The sequence below is a fragment of the Hippichthys cyanospilos genome, chromosome 17 (assembly GCF_059441005.1).
Source record: "Hippichthys cyanospilos isolate Australia breed blue-spotted pipefish chromosome 17, RoL_Hcya_1.0, whole genome shotgun sequence".
NCBI classification, from domain to species: Eukaryota; Metazoa; Chordata; class Actinopteri; order Syngnathiformes; family Syngnathidae; genus Hippichthys; species Hippichthys cyanospilos.
In genome coordinates, this window is record NC_142385.1 from 15,402,417 (window position 1) to 15,428,433 (window position 26,017).

Consider the following 26,017-nt stretch of genomic DNA (forward strand, 5'->3'; position numbering starts at 1 on the left):
CGGAGTAGCTGCTCAACTCTCGTCCGAAAGTGAAGCAAAAGTCCGGCGTTTTGCGAGCGACGAGCTCTCGCCTGCGCGGCCCGTTGGAAAGCGGGCCAGGAGGTTCGGAGGATGTCTCGCTGGGTGCCCACCAAGAAGGAAAAGTACGGCGTCGGTAAGCCAAAAAGCCCAAAGCGGCAACTCCATCGTTAGCGTCGCTTAGCTCTCAGATTGAAACAAGTTTGGGAAGGGACCGCGAAGCCGAACCGGAACCGACACTCTCCGGCTTCTCCTTGGACCGCGTGAGCGTCTTTCTGGCTTGAAAGTTGCCAGCGACTTTTCAAGCGCTAATTCCACAAGTGTGCTCGTTTTTCCGCGGCGGGGAAGACGCTGGGAATTGTTTCGAGGCGCGCCTAGGTCGCCGTTTCCTGTGCGGGGAAGACCCGCGGGCCGAGGGGCCTCCGGTTCGCTCCGCTTCCGAACTTTTTCACCCTTTTCCGATTTCTTTACTGCACGTCGTTTGTACTTATGCGGTCTGGTTCGATCGTTCGCTCAACCGGGGACGGCGCTTCCTCGCTACATCGCGCTTCGTTCATCGCGGATTCACTTTATCGCGTTTTTTTATACAGGGGTGTCAAACTCCTTTTTATTGTGGGCAACATTGTAATTATAGTTTTTGGCAGAGGGCCGGAATGACTGCAAAGCCAAACGCTTTTCAAGTCACACGCTTACCTAAATTTGAAATCAAAGGCTGGTGAAATCTGTTCAAAAGACAGATTGGGAACAAAATAATTTTTTTTATTTCCCCCACAAACTTTAAAAGTTAAAGAAAATCAAAGTCAGATCAGCATTTCGCGGGCCACATAAAATGATGGGGCATGCCGGATTTGGCCCTTGGGCCTTTAGTTTGACAACTGTGATTTATGAACTTTTCTTATTGTAGATTACCTCGCGCTTTTTTCTTTCAAAGCTTCTTCCTTTTGAGCAGTTCTTCTCAATTACATTTTGCAACTCCCTCATTAAGAAAAAAAAACACCCCTCCCAACTGCCACAGTGATTACAAATATTAATGTTACAGTTTATTTGGATTTGTCAACTAATCTGAGTCCTACAAAGGATTTAAAATGCATCACCAACAGCAACAACAATAGCAATTCAGGAAAATTATCATATAATTTCATCAAGCAGTGGAAAAAAAAATCAATTAATAATGAATCTAAATCGGTCTGGAACATTAACACAGGAGCTTTGACCAATTAGAGCACAACTGCACCCCCTGTTGCCATGGATGTGCAATTACACTTCACACAGCCAAAACAAAGCCTTTTGCCCTTCCCTCGGGTCAAAAATGCCCCACTATTTAAGAAGGACTGCTTCTAAGTCGGAAATTTTCTTTGGGGGGAAAAACAAAAACAAAACAACTTCAGTCAGGTTTAGTTGTTCCGTCGTTCATGTTGTCAATGACCGGATTAGCTTTTGCGATGTGCGTTTGCGCTTGTCCGCGGTACTGACGATCCAGCTGCTGACGCATCCCAGCCGTCTTTCTTTTTTTTTTTTTTCCCCATAAATCCCTAGTCACCCTTCACCCAAGATAAACAATGCTGGATGTAGGAGGCTGCCAAATATGGGAGCAATTAAAATCTGACTGCAAAAATTCCAACCATGTGTCTTCAATCACCGGCGTTGACCCGATTCTTGTGAAAGACGTGACGCGTGCCCTTCATCGCATCACACTGTTCTGAACAAATGTAAACAACTAACATTAAAAATTTCGGTTCGTTTTATGCAGGAAAAAATGTTGTGTTGGGATGTATAGAGGGTTATTTCACTGCAAAAATCTACATATAAACGGCATAAATTTGTCCCTTGAGCTAAAATAAGCGAGACACTCCCGCATTAGTGCTTGCAGAGTTGCTTCAACAAGCCGCGAGTTTGAGAATAATTTGATGGCAATTGCCATTTATTTATTTATTTACCTTCATGGCATGCATCGAGGTGTTTAATGTACTTATTGTTTTTATTATACCTATTTATTTTTGTTCCAAACTATAGTACATATTTCTTAATGAACCGATTATTCTTTTTTTTTGTTCAAAACCAAATTAGATTGCGATCAATTGGAAAAAGAATGATGCTGTAATTTTATTACAGTGATCCCATGATCATTTTGCTCACAGTCATAACACTGTCAGAATCAAATATAGTGTGAAAGGGGCTTAATTTAACACAAAGGCTGCAAACGTTGCATAGGAACCTGAATGACGGCGTATAACGCACCCCCTCGGCTCCCCCGGCGGTATTGATCCAAAAAGACTCGGCTTTGTCTGCCGAGGTGACCCCGCCGCGCTTTCTTTGCCTGTAGGACAGATGGCCCAATGGCGTGCTGGATGGCGGTGTGAAACGCAGGTTAGCCACGTCGACCGGCACCATTACATAATTAAGACGGGACTCGGCCACCATAATAATGCAGAGGCGCCGGACTGTCAACTCGTATTAGGCAGCTAGTGGCGTGAAAGCGGGATTTTCCCTCTTAGTCTCGCCTGACACTTTCTTTTTGGATATTCCTGGGCAATAACTGAGGAAAAAATGTCACCTTGGAAAAGCGCAGGTTGGTTTCTGTGTTGATAAAATTCCTGGACAACATTGACGCTACTTTTGTGGAAATCGTTGCACGCTTCCTTTGCAAAAGCAAGTTTCTTGATGAGTTCAACACCGGTTTATTGTAATTGTTAATTAAAAAAAATAATGAAAAAGTTACGGTAAAAGCGCAAGCTACTGTTAGCAGAGTTTGTACAAAAGGTCGTCACTGGGGAAGAAAACATTTTTTTTCTGGTTTTCGTGAAGTTTTGTAATGTTGCAAAACTCAAGAAGCAGTCAAAGGTAGCTAGCTAGCTTTTAAAATTTTAACAGTTACGGCACTTATCTTTCTGTAAAAGTGTTAGCTCCGATATAAGCTACAACTTTGTTCAAAATGTTGTCACTGGGGAAGAAAACGTTTTTTTCTGGTTTTTGTGAAGTTTCGTGAAATTCGCAAAAAGCTATCACTTAAAAAGTTGAAAAATGTTGCCACGTACTTTTCAGTAAACACGCTAGCTACTGGTTGGGTGCAAGTTTGTTTTAAATGCCGTCACCGGGGAAAAAAAAAAAACAACAAAAATTCTGGTTTTCGTAAAGTTTGGCAAACTCAACAAACCGCCAGAAGCAGCCAGCTTTTAAAAAGTTGAACAATGACGGCAAATCACTTTCGGTTAAAGCGGTAGCTACTGGTTATATACGGTTTTGTCCAAAATCTTGTCACCGGGGAAGAAAACTTTCTTTTTGCTTTTTGTAAAGTTTCGTAAAATTTGCAAAACTCGACAAGCTACTGAAGGAAGCCATCTTTTCGAAAGTTTGACAATTCTGGCACATACCTTTCAGTAAAAGCGCTAGCAACTGCTCAGCTACGAATTTGTTCAAATTGTCGTCATATGGGAAGAAAACATTTCTGTTTTTCTTTTGCTGCTTTCAGAAAACGTGCGAGTAAACAGACGATTTAGGCCACACGCCAGCTGGCAAAGTTTACGAAAGTTTCCGAACTTTTCCCAAGTAGCGCTTTAATCTCGCTGGCGGGCGGGCGGGCGACGGGGCCTCGGACACGGGACGACCCATCATCAGCGCAGCAGAAGCTAATCTCACAAGCGCTCGGCTTCAAGATGGTCTCTCGGCGCTTGTTATCAAAGTCTCCTAAGCTCTCTGAAAATAGCTTGCCTCATATTTATTGGAGAATCAAGGGGCTCAGCATCTCTCGGGCAATTGGGGTCGTAAATAACGTCAACGTCAACTTAAGTCCTTGTTATTGTTGCATTCGTGCCGTGTTTTTTTCGTTCCCCCCGCCCTTTCGTTCCGGGATTTCTAATGAAGGTGTCAGTCGGCGCCGAAGTGAAATTGACCTCGTAACTTTTGGGCGCGGCCGGCGTTTTGACGAAAAGGCCATTTGGTGTATTAATGTGAGCGCTCGCGCCCGGTTAAATACTTGATGATGGCCCGGATGGCGGTACGGCCCTCAACGCCGGGAGCGCTTTTCCATTAAATTCCAACATGGCTAACATCCGTCACCTTGCTTTACAACCTCCCATGTCTTGCGCAATCGCTCAGCGCTCCTCAGCCAAGACTTAAAAGAGATTTGCCAGAAGGTTTCGCGACATTAAACTGCTGGCGTTAACTGAATTGGATGGCGAGAAAAATCATTCTTGTGACAGACGCAGAATTTTAATTACGGCTGTTTCAATACTACTTATGTGATACAGATAATGCAGGTTGGAGTACCATCTGATACTGATTTTGATTCGAAATGATAGCACGCCTCCTTTAAAAACGTTTTAATAAAATGTTAAAAGAGACTTCGAACAAAGATAAATTTTTTGGGCGCTGATATCGAACGAAAACCTGATAGCATTATCTGATCGGGACACCCCTTGTATTAATACGGTCTAGACCTGTGGTTCTCAAGCGTTTTTCAGTGATGTACTCTCGATGAAATATTTACATTTTTTTCAGCCGAGTATCCCCTGATGAGCGCAATATTTTTGGATGAAAAAAAAGACGTAAAATTGAGCGCTCTGCCGTTTGTGTTTGATTTGTTAAAATTCTGAACTTCGTTTATAAAGGTACAATGTTTTTCAAAGGAGTCACTACAACACAGTTTACCAGTAAATTGCTTCATGTTCCAATTCATTTGCTCTTAATTAGAAAAAAACAAATATACTGTTCTCGTCAATGGATTAAAAAGCATTCAGTTGGATTTGCTGATACGTTTCCGGGTTATGAGGCGGAAATGTGACCGAATCAACAGCGCCCCCGCTTGTTTGCGGCCGCTCGCCGTCAAACTCGTACGCGGAGGCGGCGGGGAAGCAAATGACTTTGGAGTCTTTTGCTGATGGTGCTTATTGAGCGCTTGCGGTGTGCAGCTCAAGGCCGCTCATTTGCAGTCACGCAAATCTCAACAGGAAATCGGCGCCCTCTCCTCTTGAGACAATAATAAACAACGACCCCTTGAAGACGTTTTACGAAAAGTAGCCGTAACGCCCGCCCGATTGGGCGAAAATGAGCGAGTATAGCAAGAGTGGGAGAAAATCTTCCCGGTGACACAAGCGCGGAGGAAATGCCACTCCAGATATTAAAAACACGACAATGGATGCAGAGCTTCCATTAAAGGAAGAAGGAAGCATGATGTTGCGCAGGAAGATGAACAATGGATGAAGAATTTTGGCAAACGATATGATGTGCGTCGGCTGAAAAAAATCGGTCACATCAGTGCTTGCGGTACATAACCTCTTAGGACAATTGTTTGCAAACCCCCCGCTTAACTTCCTGTGTGTTTTGAGCATCTTGCAGTGCAAACCTTTGCGCTTGAAACAGTCGGCTTTGCAAGTCTTTCACAGTGACTCATCCATTCTGCAACAAATAAACCCCAGAAAATAAAAAAAAGGATCCGTTTTTATTATTCATTTATTTGTTGATTCGTAAAAGCAGGTGCTCGTTGCAATCCGATTGACATGAGGAAAAAAAAAGAGGATAGTCCCATAATTTCAGAAAACAGGCAAAAATATAACAGTTTTGCAAAGTACAAAACAATTTTTGTATACAGTATATATTAAAAGATTTCCCGATCCACTTGCTGATCAAAACTTGTCTCTAAAAATGAGATGATACTGAGTGTAAGGCGCACCCAAAAGCTGGCAGCGCGCCTTATAATCCGGTTTGCCTTTGTGCGAAAAATACGGAGAGATGCTGGAGCTCTGCTGATGAAATTGAGACAAACGCAGCAGGCAGAGTCGGTCGCTGGCGCCGCTATTGATGGCGCTCCAGCTTTCTTCATCAAGGCCTGGTAATGGCCGCGTTATCGGCGACGGCATGGATTAGCCCGATTTATAGTTGAGCCCAAAGTGAGGAATTACAATCAGTCGCTGCCTCGTTTGGATAATTGTGGAGGGGGCGGGTGTCCACCACCGATGGCATCTGATGGCGCTCTGCGAGGTCCTTACGTAAGAGCCGCGTCTGCTAACGACCCGTCCGGCCGCTCCTCCAACCCCATCTCGGAAAGCGGCGCGCATTTTTAGCCCGTGTTTGGAAGAGTGTTAGCAAGTTGCCACACTCAACAGTTGGGCAAATCTAATTGATTCATTTGTCATGATGGAAATCGAAGATTTGAAAAGGAGCTAAATCATCAGATTTTGCAAAAGTGGCTAGCATGCTAATACAGTCATCGCTATCTTAAATGCTAAACTCCAATGCTCATGGTTAGTTATCTTAAAGAGAATTTAAAGGGGTATTCCACGAAATGCTATTTATGATTTCAAGTTTTTGCACTGAATGGTGCACTACACAAAGCTAGCATGCTAATACACTCATCGCTATCTTAAATGCTAAACTCCAATGCTAATGATTAGTTATCTAATTGCTTATTGAAAGTAACGCTCTGATCGAAAATTAAAATCGACAACACCATTAATGTATACTGATAAAATAAAATACAGCAAAATGATGTGACCCACACGGCACAAAATATTTGCAAAAAATTATATAAATGATACAATTGAGAATCTAGGTTTAAATGTCTGGACTCTTAAAAACACAAAATGAAAAAGGTTTTCAGTATTTGTGTCTGAATATTTTCCACTGGATTTTATTTTCCTAGATGATGGGACATTTCAACAGCAAGTGGCCCACTTAAAAATAAACACACAGGCATTTCCTGCCATTAGCCATGGCATAACGGAGCGCGCCTCGCTGTAAAGTGACAAAACCGCCTTGCAGTTTTTGTTGTTTGTTTTGCGGCCCTCGCCCCACGTCACCTTTTGTGTACTTGCAACAAACTGCGTGCATTTCCCGCGGGGAGCGCGGGTCTTTGTTCACACGTCAGCATGCGGCTCTGGTGGATTCTCTGACCGCGTTGGATTGTTTTGAGGGCCACAAAACATTGGCGTGTATTTATTGATGGCAGACTGACACGCAAGGCGAATTGAAATGCGCCACTAGCGCATTTTAGGACTTGTGCTTGAAAAGTGTTTTCAAATGGGGGTACCTGAAAGCACTTCAGGGGCTACTTGCGATTTTAACTGGGTTTTGCAATTTTTTTTCAATTTAAGAGCAAATTGATTGGAACACGAGGCAACCTTTATCACAAGTTGTCATAGTATTGTAGTTTACACACTGAGGCACACCTAAAAGCCTTCAATTTTCTCAAAAGCTAATCCGTTGCACCTTTTACATCGCATAAACCACAGGTTTTCATTTTTGAGGAAAAAAAGTAATTGCCTTATAAATTCTTCAATTTTTCATCTGTATTTCACTTATAAATGTGTTTTTTTACAATTAAAATTTGTGTAACAAATTTTGATTTGCAAGTTCCAAGGTGTAATAATCAGACCTATGGCATAAGCGCTTCTTGACTGAAAAAATATGTCACACATTGAAGGCTGAGAAAAAGGTTGAGAATCACATCACTGAAATATGATCAAATTAAGCTTTAAACAACAGTTTAAAAAAAAAAAAAACAACAACAACCTCCGACTGACTTCTTGTACTTGGGAAAAGCTCCTAAGTCAGGTCACTTGTATCTCAAGGCACCGTTAGATTTGATTCCTGACCAGCGCTTGAAGCTTATCGACTGACAACTTGTTTGTCCCCAGGAAAACCTCGGCAATATTTGGAGCAAATAAAAGAAATCGCATTAGAGGCGAAGGTGGTCATCAATCACCGGCAAGCAGCGGCGCCCGTTAGCTCGAGCTTCCGACACGTCGCCCGTGTCACGGCCCGTTAAGCTCCGTCGTGACCAACGGCGCATTTTTTATTAAAGTGGCCTCAAAGCAAAAGGAATTCCGCTCGGTTTCACACCGCCTCCAGTGTTTTGGTCTTTGCCGCCCGCCGCCTGTTGACGATGACACCGACGGTGGCGCCGGGCCCTAACGTGGGCGGGAAGTAGTAAACGGGCGCCGCTTGCCGCTCTCCATAAAAATCCCTCTGGTCTGTTTCAGCAATCTACAACTACGATGCCCGCGGAGAGGAGGAGCTGTCGCTGCAGATTGGAGACACCGTGCACATACTGGAGACGCATGAACGTAAGCATCTTAGCTAACGCTACCTTTATCTCATACCGGCAAGGAAAATGGGGCGGAGCCCATCCTCAAAATCTGGAAAAAAAAAAAAAAAATCACATTTTAAACTATGCTGTAGTTCAGGGGTCAGATGGAGGAAAATCTATTCTCATGTGGGCCGAACGGGTAAAAATCATGGTATATTTAACTCTTTTAGTGCCATGGACGAGAATTCTCGTCTTTTAAAATAAGAAATGACACCATTCTCTTCAAATACATTTTTTTATGGAGGGTAGCCGACACCCTTGACTAGTGCCTATCTAATATTAAGCCAATTGGGCACTGTAGTGATACCTGTGACCACCGGATGGCAGTGTTGCCATACGTACAACGCACACATTACATACTTGTAGTGCTAAGTAAGCAATGGAACTCAAATCTTTTATACGATACCACCCACGTTTACATAGCACACAATATCCCGTCGACCTTGAAAGATGAGTGAAAGCACTCGATATCGCCTGGCACTGAAAGAATTAATTAGTGCCAATTATATGTCGATTTTGACTACGTCTATATTTACCAAACAAACAAAAAAGCCCTGTCATGAATGTATTCTTTCCCATACCTACCCTGCATTTATTTTCCCCTCTCACTTCCTTTTTCAGACTGGTACAGAGGGCATAGGCTGAGGAGAAAATCCAGAAAGGTGAGCGTCTGGTTAACACAGTCAAGTTCCGACCCGGTTCTTGACCCCGACATGTTTCGCATCGACCCGTCTGACTCGTGTTCCACTCCGGCAGGGCATCTTTCCCGCCTGCTACATCCACCTAAAAGAAGCCACGGTCGAGGGCAGCGGGTCAGTACTTCAACAGACTGCGGCTGCCGTTCCGCGTTATGCTGCTCTCCTGTCGGGCAAGGAGATGAAAGAGCTTTGAAATCGATACCGAGATTTGCTTTCGACTAATCCTTATTCCTGATTGGAATACGTGATGAATATTAAAGTATCATTGGTGATTGATAAAAAAAAAAATCAACTAAGTATTATGATGGAAATTCTGTTTGTGGAATATGAATTATCTAACAAAATAATATAGCTCGGCGGGTGGCCATTTTGTCACTTGCTGATAACTGAAAAGGAAATCGCTGTTGTTCAAGGTAACGACCAATCGCAGCTCAGCTTGAGAAAGTCACATGGCTAAACTCCAAAAAAACATGTGAGCTGTGATTGGTTGGTATCTTTGATGTCATTTTCAGTCGGACGCCTGAGCATTTTTGACTTCTCCTTTGACTCATTCTCTCCCATTGACGGCTATAGACGTCAAAGATCCATTTTCACTGGGCTGGCAGTAAAAGCGTTGAAAATGCTACAGTAATATTAGCTGTAAAATTGCTACTGTAATATATTTGTACAAGATGTGCCTTGCGACGTGTCAAGAGTAAATCATCCCGTTTGCACCGCAGGCAAAAGGAAACGGTGGTTCCGACCGAGCTGCCGCTGGTACAGGAAGTCACCACCACGCTGCGGGAGTGGGCTTCAATATGGCGGGACTTGTACGTGGTAAGTGCCAAGTTTCGTTTGTACGTCAGCCAATCTCACCTCTACGTACGCTGACCGACTCAAGTTTTCACCTACTCAGGGAGACAGACGAGAGATGTTCAACTCGGTGCGGGATATGATCTACGACCTGATCGAATGGCGTTCCCAAATCCTGTCGGGCACGCTGCCGCAGGACGAACTCTCCGAGCTCAAACAGAAAGTCACGTCCAAGATCGACTATGGCAACAAGTAAGGATTTACTCATTATTCAAGAATGAAGAAAACCATTTAAGCTCTTGCAATAACGTTTGAAGATGTGACTTGAAAAAGTGCTCGGAATGTCCGGTAGTCATTGGAACCGATGTTTTTTCTTCCAGGTACTTGGATCTGGACCTGGTGGTTCGAGATAAAGATGGAAACATTCTGGACCCGGAGCTCACGAGCACCATCAACCTGTTTCGTGCGCACGAGACGGCCTCCAAGCAAATCGAGGACCGCATCCAAGAGGAAAAGGTTAACCCCGACTCGTAATGACAGCTGATACCAGTATGGGCCGCTCTTTTGAAACGCCTTCCGGATCACAAAAATTAGAAGAATAAAAACCATCCGTTTGATAACATTTGAAAGAAACTTCCGTATTCGAATATTTTCCCACCTTCCAGTCCCAGAGGCAGAACATAGACCTGAGCCGGCAGGCCAAGTTCGCCTCTACGCCGGCGTTCGCCCTTTTCGTCACGCTCAAAAACGTGGTGTGCAAGATCGGAGAGGACGCCGAGGTGCTCATGTCGCTCTACGACCCGGTGGAGTCCAAGTTCATCAGGTCGGGCCCTCTACGAGGAACTGCTGTGTCAGAGAGTCCTGGAATATTTATTTATGGATTTATTTTCTCTCTGGCAGCGAGAACTACCTGGTGAAGTGGTCCAGCTCGGGTCTGGTGAAGGACATCGACCAGCTTCACAACTTGCGTGCCGTCTTCACCGTAAGTCCCCCCCCCTTCCTTTTTGCATCAGTTATTTGCTCAGCTGTAATATTAGTCATTCTTTGCAGAGGATTAAGAATATATGACATTAAGTATTCATCTTTTTGCATGTTATTGCACCATTTTCCTCCCTATATATGTCGCTTAGAGTCGTGTTTCTCAACCTGTTTTTAATCATGTAGCTCTTGTGTAATATTTTTGCAACAAAGTTCCTCCATCATGTTCCAATTTGTTCGCTATTCACTCGAAAAGTAAAATGTGCTTTTCCTGCTGCGACATTAAAAAGCATTAAAACAGATATCATAGTCCATTTAAAACGTCCCAAATGAAAGCTTTCGAGTAATAAGTTGCTTCATATTCCCTTTAATTTGCTCTTAATTTGAAAATCAAAGCAAGCTGCTCCTGTCACGACATTACAACACATTATACTAGATTAGCTAATTGCTGCAGAAAGACTCTTAAAATCTCATGAAGCTCCTGAAGTGACTTTATGTACCCCTGTTGGGAACCATTTTCTTCGAGTATTATGTCATTGCAACACAGCCCACTGATGCGGTTTTTCATCGTTGTTAGCATTAAGCTAAATTGACTTTATCTCTGCGAGGCAATAAACGTGTAATACTTTCTTTTAGTTTGACACTGCCAAAATGTTATTCATTGCAAGTGAATTGACGTGCGTGCACTGCCATGTTTTTTTGTGGTCTTATTGCTTGACAATGTGCTCGCTTCAGGATTTGGGCAGCGAAGACCTCAAGCGCGAGAAGATTAGTTTCGTGTGTCAGATCGTGCGAGTGGGCCGCATGGAGCTGCGCGACAACAACACTAAGAAGCTGACGTCGGGCCTGAGGAGACCCTTCGGCGTGGCAGGTCTGGCCCACCTTAAAAAAAGCCAATGAATTTGGTTGAATGAATTATTCAACTTTCGATTACCGTATGTGTAAATGGGCGCGATTGGAACCGAGGACGTTTTTGTGTCTCCGACAATAATGCTCTCCTTGTTGCCTCCCCGCAGTCATGGACGTCACTGACATCATCACGGGCAAAATGGACGACGAAGACAAGCAGCACTTTATCCCCTTCCAGCCGTAAGCGCGCGACGCAATGCTTCCGCGGCCCGTCTTCGTCCGTTTGCCCTCCAGTCCTTGACACCTGATTAGCGCGGACCTTAAGAGGCGTGCGTTCCTCCGTCCCCCCGCTGACTCAATTAAGGCAATCTCATTAACAGGCTGCCACTCCAGCAGACAGGCGGAGTAACCTTTTGCTTAACGCCATTTTCCGCATAATTGCAAAGGCTTCGACGGGGCCAACAGGTGACCCGGAATTTTCATCCGTCCGCATAAATTATGGTCATTACAGCCTGACAACAAGCAGGTGCTTTAAATGATGAAGAGACAAAATATCGGGAAAAAGAAAACACTAAAAATAGTATTGGATTATCTTGGGCTATATCCAAAATATCCGATATTAGCAGTAATATACAAGCACAGCACTTTTCTAATATTTCATCCTAAAAAAAAAAAGAAACACAAGCATGTTATTATTCATATTTGGGGTATCGGACAGTAGGCTGCAATATCGATATTGTACAGGAAGTGAAAATGCTGTATTGCGACGCCTATAGTAAAATTTAATTAAGGTTAAATTGATTTAGAATGATTACACATACTAAATATGTGTCAAATAAAAGAGTGAAATGACATCAAATCCCTTTTTGGGGTGTGCATTGTAACTGATAAAAGTGCAATCTTCTCATCACATAAAAAGCAAAAGTCATTAACATCCACAAACAAAGCTCCTTTGTCAACAATCATAAAGACTCGTTTTTGTACTATTAGCGCTCCAATATGTGGCGAGGGACGTCATTTTCCTGATTGGCAATTATGCGTCGCCAGATTTTGCCCCAAAGATTTGAAGTAGCACATTTTGTTTGTCTGACATTGCGCGGCGCCTCCCTTTCCGCACTTTGCCGTTTCTCTCAGCATCGCCATCACATCTGCCGCTCAAACGCCGCGCCAAATGACGACTACATGATGCGCATGCTAGTTTTTTTTTTCATAGCCCAGAAAGTTTCCATCTGCGAAGACCGACCGAAGCCAACTGGACGCCGTTTCCGAAATGATCGTTTCTGCCTCGCCGCTAACGAGCGGCCTTGTGTGTGTCGTTCATGGTCATTCTCCCGTTTATTTTCATTTTTTTTCCCCGTCGCTCAGGGTGGCCGGCGAGAGCGACTTCCTGCAGACGGTTATCAACAAAGTCATCACGGCCAAAGAGGTCAACCACAAAGGTCAAGGTAAGCACCTTTGAGGATTATTGAACCGATTATCGGAGCCGATATTCGGTATTTTGACGGATACCGTTTGGCCGTTTTTAAAAATCTGATGGCTGAAAAGAGCTCACTTTAAAACTAGGGATGTTCGATACTACTTTGAACAAAACTTTTCACAAAAAATAAAAAAAAATCCAAGTCAAATTCCAGGTGTTCATTATTTAAAAATAATCGAATGTTGCCGGAAAGAAAAAGCACTTACCGTTCCTTGTCAAGCATCGGCGCTGTCCTTGTACATGAAATAAACTCCCATGCATCTCCATGGTAACGGAATTCCTCTGCTAATTAAGACACACCGCTCTTCTGCTAAGAGCAATCATAGATTTGACACGGGAAGGAAGAACATGCAAGATGTCAGCGCCTCCAAAGGCCTTTCTGGATAAACGGAGCACATCAAAAGACTCCCAGCAAGTCTCCTTTACAACATGAGCTCGATCACAGTAAAAGCTTCAGGCGCTGTTACGGAGGGGAACAAAAAGCCCAAGATAAAGAAAAACACGCTCGTGGAGTCGATCCCTCAGCGATGATGTTACCCCTCTCAAAAAATACTTGAGTAAAAGCAAATTTTGTTTTTCATATTCACTAGGCCTGTGGGTCACCCTCAAACGGCTCCCCGGCGACATTCACCAGATCCGCAAGGACTTCCCTCACTTGGTGGACCGTTCCACGGCCGTGGCTCGCAAGATGGGCTTCCCGGAAATCATCATGCCAGGTTGGACCAACGTTCTTTCCTCTATGGCCGAATCTTCTTCATTCTTTTTTGCTCACCTCAAACTGCTGTGTGGTGTGTATATGATATCGATGTAAATTTCTTTAGCCCATCTATGGCGTTTCACGGATGTGCTTGCATTAAGATGGCAGACTTTGTTAGAAAGTTTGAACACCCGACATGGGTGTGTAGACATTTTTTAAAAAAATCTTTTCTATCAACCATCCCGATCAGTTTTTGCTTTCCGCTAGGTGACGTGCGAAATGACATCTACCTGACCCTGGTCCAGGGAGATTTTGACAAAGGGAGCAAGACCACCCCCAAAAATGTGGAGGTCACCATGTCCGTGTACGACGAGGATGGCAAAAAACTCGAGGTACCACACCAAAGATGCGACAATCTATCCTTATCGTTATTGTAATAAAAGGCTCTTGTCCCGCAAACAAAGCGCATGTATTGTTCTATTTTGGTCAGCGGCGTTTCCGTGCCCCCAAAGACGTTCTGCTCCTTACGGACTCATGGTTCCATCCCAAATTTGCATACACACGCAGGTTATTGTTTAATCATCTGCCGCTGTCAATGTCTCGTGTCCTAATTAGGCTTTAGTGCCCCTTTGAGACTGCAGCCAATGGCCGGCCATTTTTTTTTCCTTGCGCCGGATGTTTAATTATTGCTGACCCTTGCTGGGACGACACCTCGTGTACCGCACAGGCTAATAGGGAGCGTGGAAGCAGTACAGTACAATGTGGGCAGGAACATTGGGTGACAACTTTTACTTCATTTAAATGAGTGGCCAGTGTAAATCAATTTGAGGACCTAAGATAACAAAGCATTACTTAAAACAAGTCCATTTACTGTATTTTCCACACTAAAGCTGCACTTTCAATGAATGGCCTATTTTAAGACTGTCATCATATATAAGGCGCACCACATTATAAGGCACATAGAATAGAAGTTGCAGTAGTGGCTGGTGTTGCGTTATTCAGCCACTAGGTAGAGCTGCACTTAAAGGGAATGTCAGCAAAACAATCTGAATTCAATGCAATAGAAAAGGCCAAGGTGGGGCGCTCCGTTCCAGCGCCTCAAGCTAGCCAGTCTCACCTCCCGATTCTTCATTTGTTTTGCCGCCTGTGGATTTTTATTTTCTTTCTCCTGCTCCTTCTGTGGCCAGAAGGTTTTGTGATGCAGGCGAGCGGCTTCTCATCATCCTGACGTATTTACCGCAACCTTTTCCTCACCTGTGGCAAAATTCCTTTTTGTTTTTTTTCCTTTTTGGCTGTCGCGAATTCCACCGACTTTTAAAAGTGAGTTGCGTGCCCCCCAGTGGCGTTGGACTCGTTTCGGAGGAAACCGGGGGCCCCGTTATTCCTTAAAATTGCCGCTTGTCAGAAGCCGTTAACGTTGGGACAGCTTGGCGGCCTGGCGCAAAACTGCGGCAGCCGCCGTCGGGCCGTTTGCCGCCCACTTTCCATATGCACGCTGACCACCTTCAATAATTAATTTCTCATTTATCCAACAAATCCGCCAGGCTTTCGGGAGATTTGCAGGCAGGTGCTTAAGCGCGGGGACTCGCAGGGGCTGACATCCCCGCCGGCGGAGTGCTTTTTATTAAACAGGTGCCAATGAAAGTGAGTGATGAACGTGCGGCCATTTTGATGACGCGTATTTGCGGCCGGCGATCTTAGTGTACTACGCTGCAAGTTTGCTCTGCGCTCCCGACAATCACAAAAACATGTATACTGTAATATATACAGTATATGTATATATATGAATTATAATTAGCTTTTTTTGTTCATGTACTGAATGAAAGGATTTAATTTTGAATGCAGTAAACTTGAATGATTGTTTTACACGCCAAAGAGTGGAATTTAATTCTAGATATCGTTTTTTTTTGTTGATCTGTATCTTGCAGAATGTTATCTTCCCCGGTGCCGGAGACGACGGGATCAGCGAGTACAAGTCGGTCATCTACTACCAAGTCAAGCAGCCGCGCTGGTTTGAAACTATTAAGGTCGTTTCTTTGTTATAGCACTATACAAATACGTTATGCGGCGTTTGTTGAGAAAATCGCTGTGTGGATTCAGGTGGCAATTCCCATCGAAGACGTGAACCGGAGCCACTTGCGCTTCACCTTTCGCCACCGCTCGTCGCAGGACTGTGAGTACTCGTTCCCGTTTTCGTTCTTTTCAAGCCGTCTTTCGAATGAGCTGCAGCCCTGTGAAATCTTCCTTCGGTTTCAAAATCAAAGCTTTTCCTTTTTGCAAATCATCCGACAAAAGAAACGAAACCACCGTTGTTTTTATGAAATTGAAAAATAAAAATCGGTTCGTTAGCTTAAGTACAGTCGACAATGCATGCTCCTTTAATTTTTCCCCCCTTTTCCAAATACACCTCGGTGTTTGTGCCGGCGGTAGCCCCGCTGCACTAAAATATGCGGCGCGGCAAAGTAACCATAAATCTAAAGTGACAGGGCAACTTCAAGTAAGAAGGCAGCGCAAATGTAACTTTGATTGTCCCACAAAAGGAAATGTCGCCTGAAATGAACTCCTTCGCCTCACGCTGGCAGCCGGCCCGGACGTTATTCACTGCTAGGGGCAAACGCAATTTATGCAGATAGAATACCCGCCGCACCGGCCGTGAATCACGCCCGCCCCTCGCGTAAATCCGCGAGTGGCGACCAAGTCTGACGCTTGTTTACGCGGCGTCCCAAAGTTCGGGACGGCATTGCGGGAGATGGCAGAAAATCTGCACGAACAGCAGCTCAAAGAGTTTTCAAAATTGTTTTCTTCAAAAAAAAATATAGCTATTTATGAATAAAAAAAATCACTTGATTTTTATTGATGTACAATGATTTTCCTCCATTTTTTCCACTGACATATATATATATATATATTTTCCCCTTCATTTAAAAAAAATGTGGGAAAAAATGTGGGATTTTGTTTTTAACACAACTTAAAAAAAAATCTAAAATAAATGCTACTTTTTTCTTTTTTTTTCCTCATTAAAAAAAAAAAAAAAATCTCATGCTTACATCTTAGTATCAACGTCGCTAAATATCTGTCCCACGGCGACAAAAACAATTTCTTCAAGCTGAAGATCTCTTCATGGCTTTTGTGTGTTCTTTTTTTTGGTTTTCCCTTTCAGCAAAGGACAAATCGGAGAAGATCTTCGCCTTGTCTTTTGTGAAGCTGATGCGGTACGACGGGACCACCCTGAGGGACGGCGAGCACGATCTCACCGTCTACAAGGTAAGTCGGGGCGCCCGCTCCCGATAATCCCCGTCAAATTCAATTTGGCCGACCAAAGGCATTACGCTAAGTTCAAACGCGGTTTCTTTTAGGCGGAAGCCAAGCGTCTGGAGGACTCGTCCTTGTACCTCAACCTGCCGGCCACCAAGCCGGAACTGGAGGAGAAGGGCTACTCGGCCACGGGCAAGGGCGCCCACAATCTGGGCAACTGCGCCGTCAGCAAGGACTCCTTCCAGATCTCCACTTTGGTCTGCTCCACCAAGCTCACGCAGAACGGTCAGCCGCCTCCTTCACTGCTTTCCTTCACTCCCTCCTTATCTTCTTCTTCCTTCCCTTCGACCTTTGTTCCTCCCTCCCGCTCTCTTCCTCCTCCTTCTTTCCTTCCCTCCTTCATTCGGTCTTTACATCCTTCCTCTCGCCCTCATTTTCTTTCTTCGTTCTTTCTTCCTTCCTTTCTCCAGCCCTCACTTCCTTCCTTGCATTTTTTCTTGCCTCCTTCCCTCCTTTTCTTTCCTTCCTTATCCCTTCTTTCTCTCCGTCCTCCCTTCCTTACTGCCACTAATAATTCCTCTCTTCCTACCTCAGATTCTTTCTTCCGGCCATCCCTCCTTAATTTCCAACTTCACCACTTACCCATCGTTCTTCCTTTTCCTTCCTTTCAATTTTTTTCTTCTTAAAGGGACACCAAACATTTAGCTCTTTTCGGCAGTCGAAAGTTCATATTTTGTTGTCAACTAAAATTGACATCACTCAAGGCTTGAGTAAAGACCAATCACAGCCCACCTGTTGGTGACGAGAGGAGGACTCGCCCAGCTTGTGTAATTCGGTGCAAAGTAGAGTTTGTTCACTTGAGTTCACACGGATGCCCCCGCCCCCTCCTTGTGCTGGAATGATCCCTGTTTTATTGCTTTGTTTTCCCAGTGGACCTCCTGGGCTTGCTGAAGTGGCGCTCCAACACCAGCCTTCTCCAGCAGAACCTGCGGCAGCTCATGAAGGTGGAAGGCGGCGAGGTGGTCAAGGTCAGCCCGCCTAACCGTACTCAATGCACACACAGGTGTGATCGGGTCCATTTTTGGCACTGTAATTGGTAATTACGTTCCAGAAGATTAATGTGTGTGTGCGATGGGCAGACTTCTGATTCTCGCGCGTTCTGAGTGCGCGTGTGTTTGTTGATATTAGTAAACATTTCAGCAAAGCCAGCCGATACATCTCACTTGTCTGCCTCTCCGTATGACAGATAAACACGCCGGGCCCTGATGTCATTCGTCATCTTTATGTTACACCAGATGGGTTCGCTGTCAAGGAAAAAAAAAAAGCTGGCTTTGTTTGGTTATGACATTTGCGTCACAGAAGTGTGACAAAGTACGCTAGAATCCTGGTTTGGGTTTCCAGCCACTTTCACTTAGCGATCCAGGTCTGGTTTAAGGTTTCTAACTAAAGATAGACTGATGTCTTCAGGGCCAATACTGATACTGATCATTGGTTGTCAAGGAGACTGATAAAGCCACTCTAATTGAAGATATTTATGTCAAAATTTGGAAAAAAAAAAAATAATAACCCGACCTTTAACTAGAGCTTCTAACCTAACTAACTAACCTGGGGGGGCTGCAAGGTGATGCCAGGCTTTAATTTCAAACAAAAACAAAAGATGCAACCGAATCTTTTATAAACTTACTTGAAAATTTTAATGCATAGTTCCCATAAGGTAATAGTTTAACATGGATGATCAGCTTTGGATCAGATTTGGAAAGGTTTTTGCTGATATTCGTCAATATCGGCGCAGATAATCGTCCTAATCTGGCTACACTTCTTGTGAGTGGTGGAGTTTCAAATTCTGTTCACAAGCCAGAGCTATTTTGTCCTTTCCAGTTCTTGCAAGACACATTGGACGCCCTCTTCAACATCATGATGGAGAACTCGGACAGCGACACCTTCGACACACTGGTCTTTGACGCCTTGGTGAGTGAGCAAGCCTTTATGCATTCAGTCCGAAGTATTTGTTTGTTTATTTATTTAATTTTGATTTATTGTCTAGCCCTACTCCATTGTGAATGTCAGTCTCGGAACCAACCTTACAGATGAACAATCACCAGTAGATAGCACCCATAATTTTAATGAATGAGATCATTTGGAGGTTAAACCAGCTGCCCTAACTATCTTTTGTTTTATTTTTCTGCTCAGGTATTTATAATCGGGCTCATCGCCGATCGCAAATTCCAGCACTTCAACCCGGTTTTGGAGACGTACATCCGCAAGCACTTTAGCGCCACCTTAGCCTACACGTGAGCGGGATTTCATCGCCAGCGAGCGGCGTTTGCGCTCGGCGCCGATGACGCGGCGCCTGTGTCCCGGCAGGAAGCTGACCAAGGTCCTGAAGAACTACGTGGACAATGCCGAGAAGCTGACGGAGCAGCTGCTGAAGGCCATGAAGGCCCTGGAGTACATCTTCAAGTTCATCGTGCGCTCGCGGGTCCTCTTCAACCAGTACGTCAGGGTCAATCCAAGGACCCGCCTCAAAATGGAGGCTAACCGCTAGCTGTGCTCTCCCCCCAGGCTTTACGAGAACAAAGGCGAGGCCGACTTCATGGAGTCTCTCAGGCACCTTTTCAACTCCTTCAACGACATGATGAACAGCAACTCGGAGAATACGGGCATGGTCAAGGTATAGGCCGGCTCCTTTGACATTCTTTGCCTTCCTTCTGCTTACTTTTTTCCCTTCATCTTCAGACGTGTTTGCTTTACTGTCTTCTCTGTCTGCGCTTCACGGAAGGACTGCACATACGAGCCGAGTGTGGCAAAGCGCTGTCGAGCCGCGTTTCTCCTCAAGTCCTCCGGCTTGAGTATTCCTAGGAAGCCGTCTTCTCGCGTGCTGCACAAACGAAAAAGAGTTTCGCTTGACTACTCTAAGTGACTCTGCTATCTGCTGTAAATTTAAATTTGCGACGATTTGTGAGCAGAAAGGGAAGACATGCAGACAATTACGGTGAAAAATGATGCTAATAGGTGAATTTGCTAATGTCAGTCTGCAAATATGTCTTTTCATGCTGTCTGTCTAGATGTCTTCCTGGACCGTTTCATAAAGAAATATTCAACTTATTTAGCCATTTTCAGCGGTAAAAAGTAGCAATGTCAACATTAGAAGAGACTTGATCTAGTGATACTCTTTATCGGATGCAGAGCTAAAGTATGAAAATGTTGTGCGGATGAATAAAATAAATAAAGATTTTGGGGCTTTCCAGTATGTGCAGTCCACACTTGTCAGATGTGCGTATGTTTCATCCCGGCATACTCTTTGTTTGGATCTTCTGTTTCTGTGTTCTTTCCTCGTCTCAACCTTGACTGTCCCGTCAACTGCCGCTCTTCTCGGCTTTTTGCCCTTTAGCTGCTCCTCAAGGTATTTATCTCACGTTTATGCATGTCTATATCTTTTCATTTTGCGCAGCAAACCGTTGAGGTTGAGGATAATGTTTTGTTTCACGTGGCGATTGACAATTGTCTCCCCCCCCACCTTCCAGGGTACCGCTCTCAAGTACATTCCCACCATTGTCAATGACGTCAAGCTGGTGTTTGATCCAAAGGAACTCAGGTAAGAAACTAAATCCAGTCGCCGTCAAATCTAAAGTCAAGCATGGATTCCGTCGGCCTTTCCATTTCGCTCCGTCGTTTACTTTCCCTCCACCCCAATTGAGCCAATAAAGCTGCGTTCAGCTCTGCAAATATTTGGGCCGCGCTCGCCCCAGTCACAGACCTGGGAAATAAATACTCCAGTCAATCAGCAGGCAGCTTTTTGTAAATAGTACACACTATTTGGAGTCTGACCACCTGCTCCTCAAATAAAGCAAGACTCATTCTATGATAAATTGTACGCCATTTTAGAGCTAGGAATGTTGCTGAAAAGGCACCGTTTTGAAGACATTTCTCCCGTTTTTGGAAAACTATACAAATATTTGGAAACATTCTAAGAAATAATAGTAGAATAGAAAATACAATATTATAGCATTCTTGCTCTAATGCTATTCCCCTTCTGCAGCCTTGCTCTTTGAATGATTTTTTTTTTTTTTGCCCTTAAGTCTTATGACACAAAAATGTGAGAGAATGTTAATACCTTTTATTAAATGTAAAGTGAGGTTATGAAAAATATTCCAGTAGTTGAACACTATACAAATATGAGAACAATAAGAACACCACCAACCTGTTTTCAACATTACTCCGACACACTCAAATTGTTAGAATACTGTACCAACATAACAGTAACATCCCTGTTTGCATTTCCTAATGGAGTGCCCCCTAGTGGGCAGCGGTTCAAACTCAGAATCGAACATTTTGATAGCACCTTCTTCTGTCTCCCTTTGTTTACCCGAAAAATTGCCCTCTGGTGGCAGGAACAAAAACAGCAGCTTAACCACACCGGACTATGAGCTGCAGCGTTCAAAGCATGAGAAAAAAATAGTGGCTTATAGTTTGAGATTTAGTCGTAGGTAATCACATAATGAAGTCGTAGGTAATCACTTTATTGATGGAGTAAAATCTTATTTTGGGCGGTCACCTTCCGTATTAAACTTGGGGCGCCGTAACCGATGACCTTTTTCTCCCGTCTCATTTCCGCAGCAAGCTGTTCACCGAGTTCATCCTAAAGGTTCCGCCGGGCCGCCTGGTGAAGCAGAAGCTGGACTGTCTGATCGACATCGTGCACAGCGATCTCTTTACCCATCACGGTACGGAACGCGCGCGCGCTGCAGGTGCGCTAATGGAATAGGTCACAGCGCATGTCCGCGGGCCAGGTCGCTAAAAAGCCCATCGGCCAGGGGGCTCTTTTCCCTGCCTTGTCTCAGCAACGCAGCAATAAAAATAGAACACAAATCCATGCTGCAGGTTTTTTTGTCCCCGTAGTCTTAAAAGCTCTTTATGTTACCAATAAAAGTCGGATTTTACACTTGTTGTCTCCGTGGTATGAAATGGAGGAGTGCCAAACAATGATAGACTGACATAGCTTTTTTTTTTCCAAGGGGTAATATTGATTATTAATACTCTAATACTCTTTTTTTTGATCAAATACATCCAGCAATTAATTTTGTTGTCGATTAATTGTTAGTCTAATATAGTGCTCTCCCAAATTTCAAAACAACAAATATCTTCAAAATTCACTTTTTACTTTGTTTTAACTTCAAATTTTCCTGATAATTTAAAGAACGTTTCCTGAAGTTAACTTTATGATTATGATACATCATAGTTTTTAAAAACGCCGATATTCGTAAAAATCCCAAATACAGACGTCGATAAGCCCGAGCGATAATTGGTCTATCGCTGGTGCGAAATGTTGCCAGTGGAATTTCCCGTCATAAACGCACAATGGGAAGGACGAATTTACCAAATTGTAGTATCTTGAATCCCCATTGACACCGCATGTAAGCGATGTTGCTGTTGCGTGGAGCAGCTGTGCGCAAGGGAATGGCGTCACACCTGTCGCCGCGTTTGCAATCTGTCCAATTTGTCTGGAGAATGCATGGTTTGCATTCCGAGCCGGCAGGAGGAATCCATTGGAGGGCGCCCCCGCTGACCGCCGTCGGCAACTGTTTCGCCCTCCCCGCAGATTGCCGGGAGATCCTCCTGCCGCTGATGACGGAGCAGCTCAAGTTCCACCTGGAGAGGCGCGAGGAGCCCAAGGCCTGCTGCCAGCTGCTCAGCGACATCCTGGAGGTTCTCTACAGGAAGGACGTGGTGAGACAACTGTTGACTCCATGCCCCCGCCGCTTATTTACTATGCCGACGTCTTCCCAAATGCTTTGAGTGCCATTGACGTGAAAGGACGTCTGTTGAAACGGCATTACGGTGGCGAGGCGTTCACTGACCGCTCACAATGCGGGAAAACCGAAACGCGCTTCGATTTCTTAACTTTTGAGAGCGCAGATGTGCGTTAGCGAGTGAATTGAAATATTTCGTTGGTCACCCACGCTCAGGGTCCCACCCAGTGGCACGTGCAGATCATCATGGAGAAGCTTCTTCGGACCGTCAACAGAACCGTCATCTCCATGAGCCGAGACTCGCCTCACATCGTGAGTCCGTTCGCAATCTCAGCCTGAGAGCGTTTGATGTTAAATAATTAAATTTATGACGGAAAATGTCTTTGAAGAAACTCAGTGGTACTTTTACGACACGCTTAAATACAGCTACGGTGACTTGTTCCACTTTTTTACAAGGACGGATAATGAAAATGAGATCATTTTATGGCCACTGAAGCTAAGTTGGGGTTAAGTGACAAGGTAATTAAGCGCCCTCTAAAATGTCAACCGTGTCATTTCATTAGCCTGTTTTTACCATGACGATTCGGCAGTCTTATTCGATTACGTCCACGTCGCTCACCCGGCCAGGCCCCGCCTTTTAAAGCCACGCACCTTCAATGTTACAGATGATGGACACAAATAATACTTGCATCAAGGGCAAAATGGCAGCTATTACACTTTTTAAAAATTGTCAGGCAAGACCTGCTCTACATTTTTCAGCCATGGATAAATATGAAAGGTCTTGTAATAAGGTATGTGAAATATTTTTTTCTACCAGAAAAGGTTTTACATTTTGCACAAATGATGCAAGACTTAGTGTAAACAATTTTTTCCTTGAGTCCTAACTTTGTCTCAGATCACACGTTCATAAACTTAAAACATTATTCAGCCATTACTTGGACCTCACGCTTATTATCTATTGATTATGCAAAATCTCCTTTTATGCACATCAACGCTAAACGTAATCCATAGACGCAGTCCTACCAGAGTTTTTTTTGGCGCATTTTTTGTAGTATCAGAAGCCCTTTTTAAACTATTTATAAGACCTTTTTACAGTTTTCATATTTGCTTTTATATTGGTAACGGCTCCGAATACTTAACAAAAATAAAAATATTCATCTATTAATTATCGATTGGCTAATATATATGTTCCATACAGCAGTACCTGGGACCGAATTTCCGGGAAAAAAGTAAACGGATTGAATGAGTCAAAGTTTGAAGGTTGCAGCTTTGTTGTTGTGAATTAACAGCGCAGAAACGAGTTGTTTGTGTGCCATTTTCATTGTACGGATGCATTGAGACGCACTGGCAGCGTCTCTGCATAAAACGCCGCCTCCAGACCGCGGAGGCGGCCTCGGACCCCCGCTCGCGTGTCTTCTCCCAGCTTTCCTTTCTCATTCATTCCCGTCCAAGATGGTCGTCGGCGTTGTGCAAATATTAGGCGATAACGCCATTGTCGGGCGGCCCGCTTCATTTCCTCGCTCGTCGGGAGCGCCATGAAGTGGCCGCGTTAATTAGGCAAACTCGGCGCATTGAGCGAGGGACACAAAAGGCCGCGTTTGTAATATCGTGGCTTTAAATGAGGCACTTTGCATCCTAATACGGCCGCGCCGCTAAACCAAGCGGATGACGTCTTGTTGTTGTAACCTTTACCGTCGGGCCCCTTTTGATCCGGCGGAAAGGCAATCAGCTCTCACGCGGGCGGGCTGGGCGAAATCGCTCTTTTTTTTGCAGCGCGCTCCTTTGAAACCTGCCCGTGATCCCGGCCGGCGCCGTAAAAGGCCAGAATATATATTCAACGCGTACTTGTGAATGCTTGATATGGCTGAGCCTTAAGTCAAATCTCAAAATTTGATCTATGATTTGAACTGAGCCAGCCATCCCTTAACAAGGTTATACCAAACAAACGTTGGCATTGTTTGTGTTGGGATTGAGTCGGGTCTCAAATAGGCTTGTACTGAATGAGTAATCATGTATTTATTTAAATACATTTTTAAAATTTCATTTCGACCTCTGCACAGCCGCAATTTTTCTCTCGAAATGAGATTTTAGACAAATGTTTCACCGTTTGCTCCATAATGCCAATCGACATCATAACCACGGTCATGCAGCTTAATGCATTTTTTTTTAAATCATTTTAAACTGTCCATTGCAGAAAGTTTACTCCTGAAACAGTGAGATTTTATACAACTATCTATAAAACGAGTGGTCAAAACCACAGTTACAATTTTTACGAGCTAAAACAGCTCATTTAAATAAGTGAAAAGTGATCAGTAGGAACGGCAACTTTTACCCGAATCCTTGACATCAGATGATATGAGCGCTGCTCGTCGATAGCGCTGCTAGTATCTTGTATCAATATAGCGTGGTTGACGTTACGCCGCCACTTGCTGTTCCTAACTACCCCAAAATAAAAGTGTCTCAAGGCATTGCTGTCCGTATGCGATTCGGGAAGTTAAGGTTCGTTTTGAAGTTAGTGGCGCGCTTCCTGCATAACACGAACATTTGTTGCTGCGGTTAGCTTGTCGTAGCTAGCAGAAATGTCACCGCTTGTTGCTTTTCTTTTTTATCTGATATCTTTTATTAGTAATTGTTTTATAGTATTCGCTGGGGCCGTCGGAACAGTTTCCAAGCCGACAGGACGGTCGTTAGTGTCGGCGGGCACGTTCTTTCATCTACGGGAGCCATTAAAAAAAATCGGCGCGGAGAAAGTGAGGTACAGGTGTGAAAGTGGCCGAGATCCCGGCCAAAACGTATTGCCTTTTCAAATCAAGCAGTAGCGCCTTTGAAGCCGCTCGCAGAAACATTTCATAATCGGTGAAGTGAAATTTTTGCCGAGGCCTGACAGGAAGCGTGGCGGTCACCTCCTGCGGCGCCGGCGGCAGCCCGGCCGCTGACCTTGTCCCGCTGAGTGGCAGCCTCTTCCATTTGGATTTATGCATTAGCGTTCTACTCCGCTTCCTCCGCCGTTTTTCCCGGCGCTCGCTCGGAATTTTGATGAAGCGGGTCCCGGAGATTCTTCTGCTGGATATTAGTGTTTTTTTTTTTAACGTCATTTTTTCAGGTATTTTCTTTGTGCAAGTGCTTAAAAGTTTATATGTCCTCCTGAGGACATATAAACATTATATGTCTATTTATTTGTTATTTGTACATTTGTTTTTGGTCTATATCTTTTGACTCATTGGACCCATCTTAATAAGTCCTAGTGTCCTCAGTAGAGGACATCGTGGCCTTTCCAATCTTGTCTCGAGTTCGGGTGAGATGCAATTCACAAAAAACTGCGGACACAAATAAATAGGCTGGCTCTTAGAGGATGTTTTTCGTCCAATTTTGACCTGTGCCATACTGTTATCCGGTCTGAAAAATGTGGTATCATACGTC

The 26,017-nt window shown here is 44.3% G+C and overlaps 1 protein-coding gene across 1 annotated transcript in view; it reads left to right on the plus strand.

Moving 5' to 3' along the window:
* Positions 1–26,017, plus strand: part of dock1 (dedicator of cytokinesis 1) — an 80,567-nt gene continuing 54,550 nt past the window's right edge. The window contains exons 1-27 of the mRNA XM_088438256.1: positions 1–154; positions 7,995–8,078; positions 8,723–8,763; positions 8,858–8,913; positions 9,519–9,615; positions 9,695–9,843; positions 9,972–10,107; positions 10,257–10,414; positions 10,492–10,573; positions 11,305–11,440; positions 11,586–11,658; positions 12,784–12,863; positions 13,486–13,611; positions 13,860–13,984; positions 15,521–15,619; positions 15,693–15,765; positions 16,753–16,856; positions 16,949–17,132; positions 17,778–17,875; positions 18,726–18,815; positions 19,038–19,138; positions 19,212–19,340; positions 19,410–19,518; positions 20,372–20,442; positions 21,465–21,571; positions 22,447–22,574; positions 22,814–22,909. Coding sequence (XP_088294382.1) covers positions 112–154; positions 7,995–8,078; positions 8,723–8,763; positions 8,858–8,913; positions 9,519–9,615; positions 9,695–9,843; positions 9,972–10,107; positions 10,257–10,414; positions 10,492–10,573; positions 11,305–11,440; positions 11,586–11,658; positions 12,784–12,863; positions 13,486–13,611; positions 13,860–13,984; positions 15,521–15,619; positions 15,693–15,765; positions 16,753–16,856; positions 16,949–17,132; positions 17,778–17,875; positions 18,726–18,815; positions 19,038–19,138; positions 19,212–19,340; positions 19,410–19,518; positions 20,372–20,442; positions 21,465–21,571; positions 22,447–22,574; positions 22,814–22,909 — 2,775 coding nt within the window. The 5' untranslated portion in view covers positions 1–111. The remainder of the gene's footprint in view (positions 155–7,994; positions 8,079–8,722; positions 8,764–8,857; positions 8,914–9,518; positions 9,616–9,694; positions 9,844–9,971; positions 10,108–10,256; positions 10,415–10,491; positions 10,574–11,304; positions 11,441–11,585; positions 11,659–12,783; positions 12,864–13,485; positions 13,612–13,859; positions 13,985–15,520; positions 15,620–15,692; positions 15,766–16,752; positions 16,857–16,948; positions 17,133–17,777; positions 17,876–18,725; positions 18,816–19,037; positions 19,139–19,211; positions 19,341–19,409; positions 19,519–20,371; positions 20,443–21,464; positions 21,572–22,446; positions 22,575–22,813; positions 22,910–26,017) is intronic.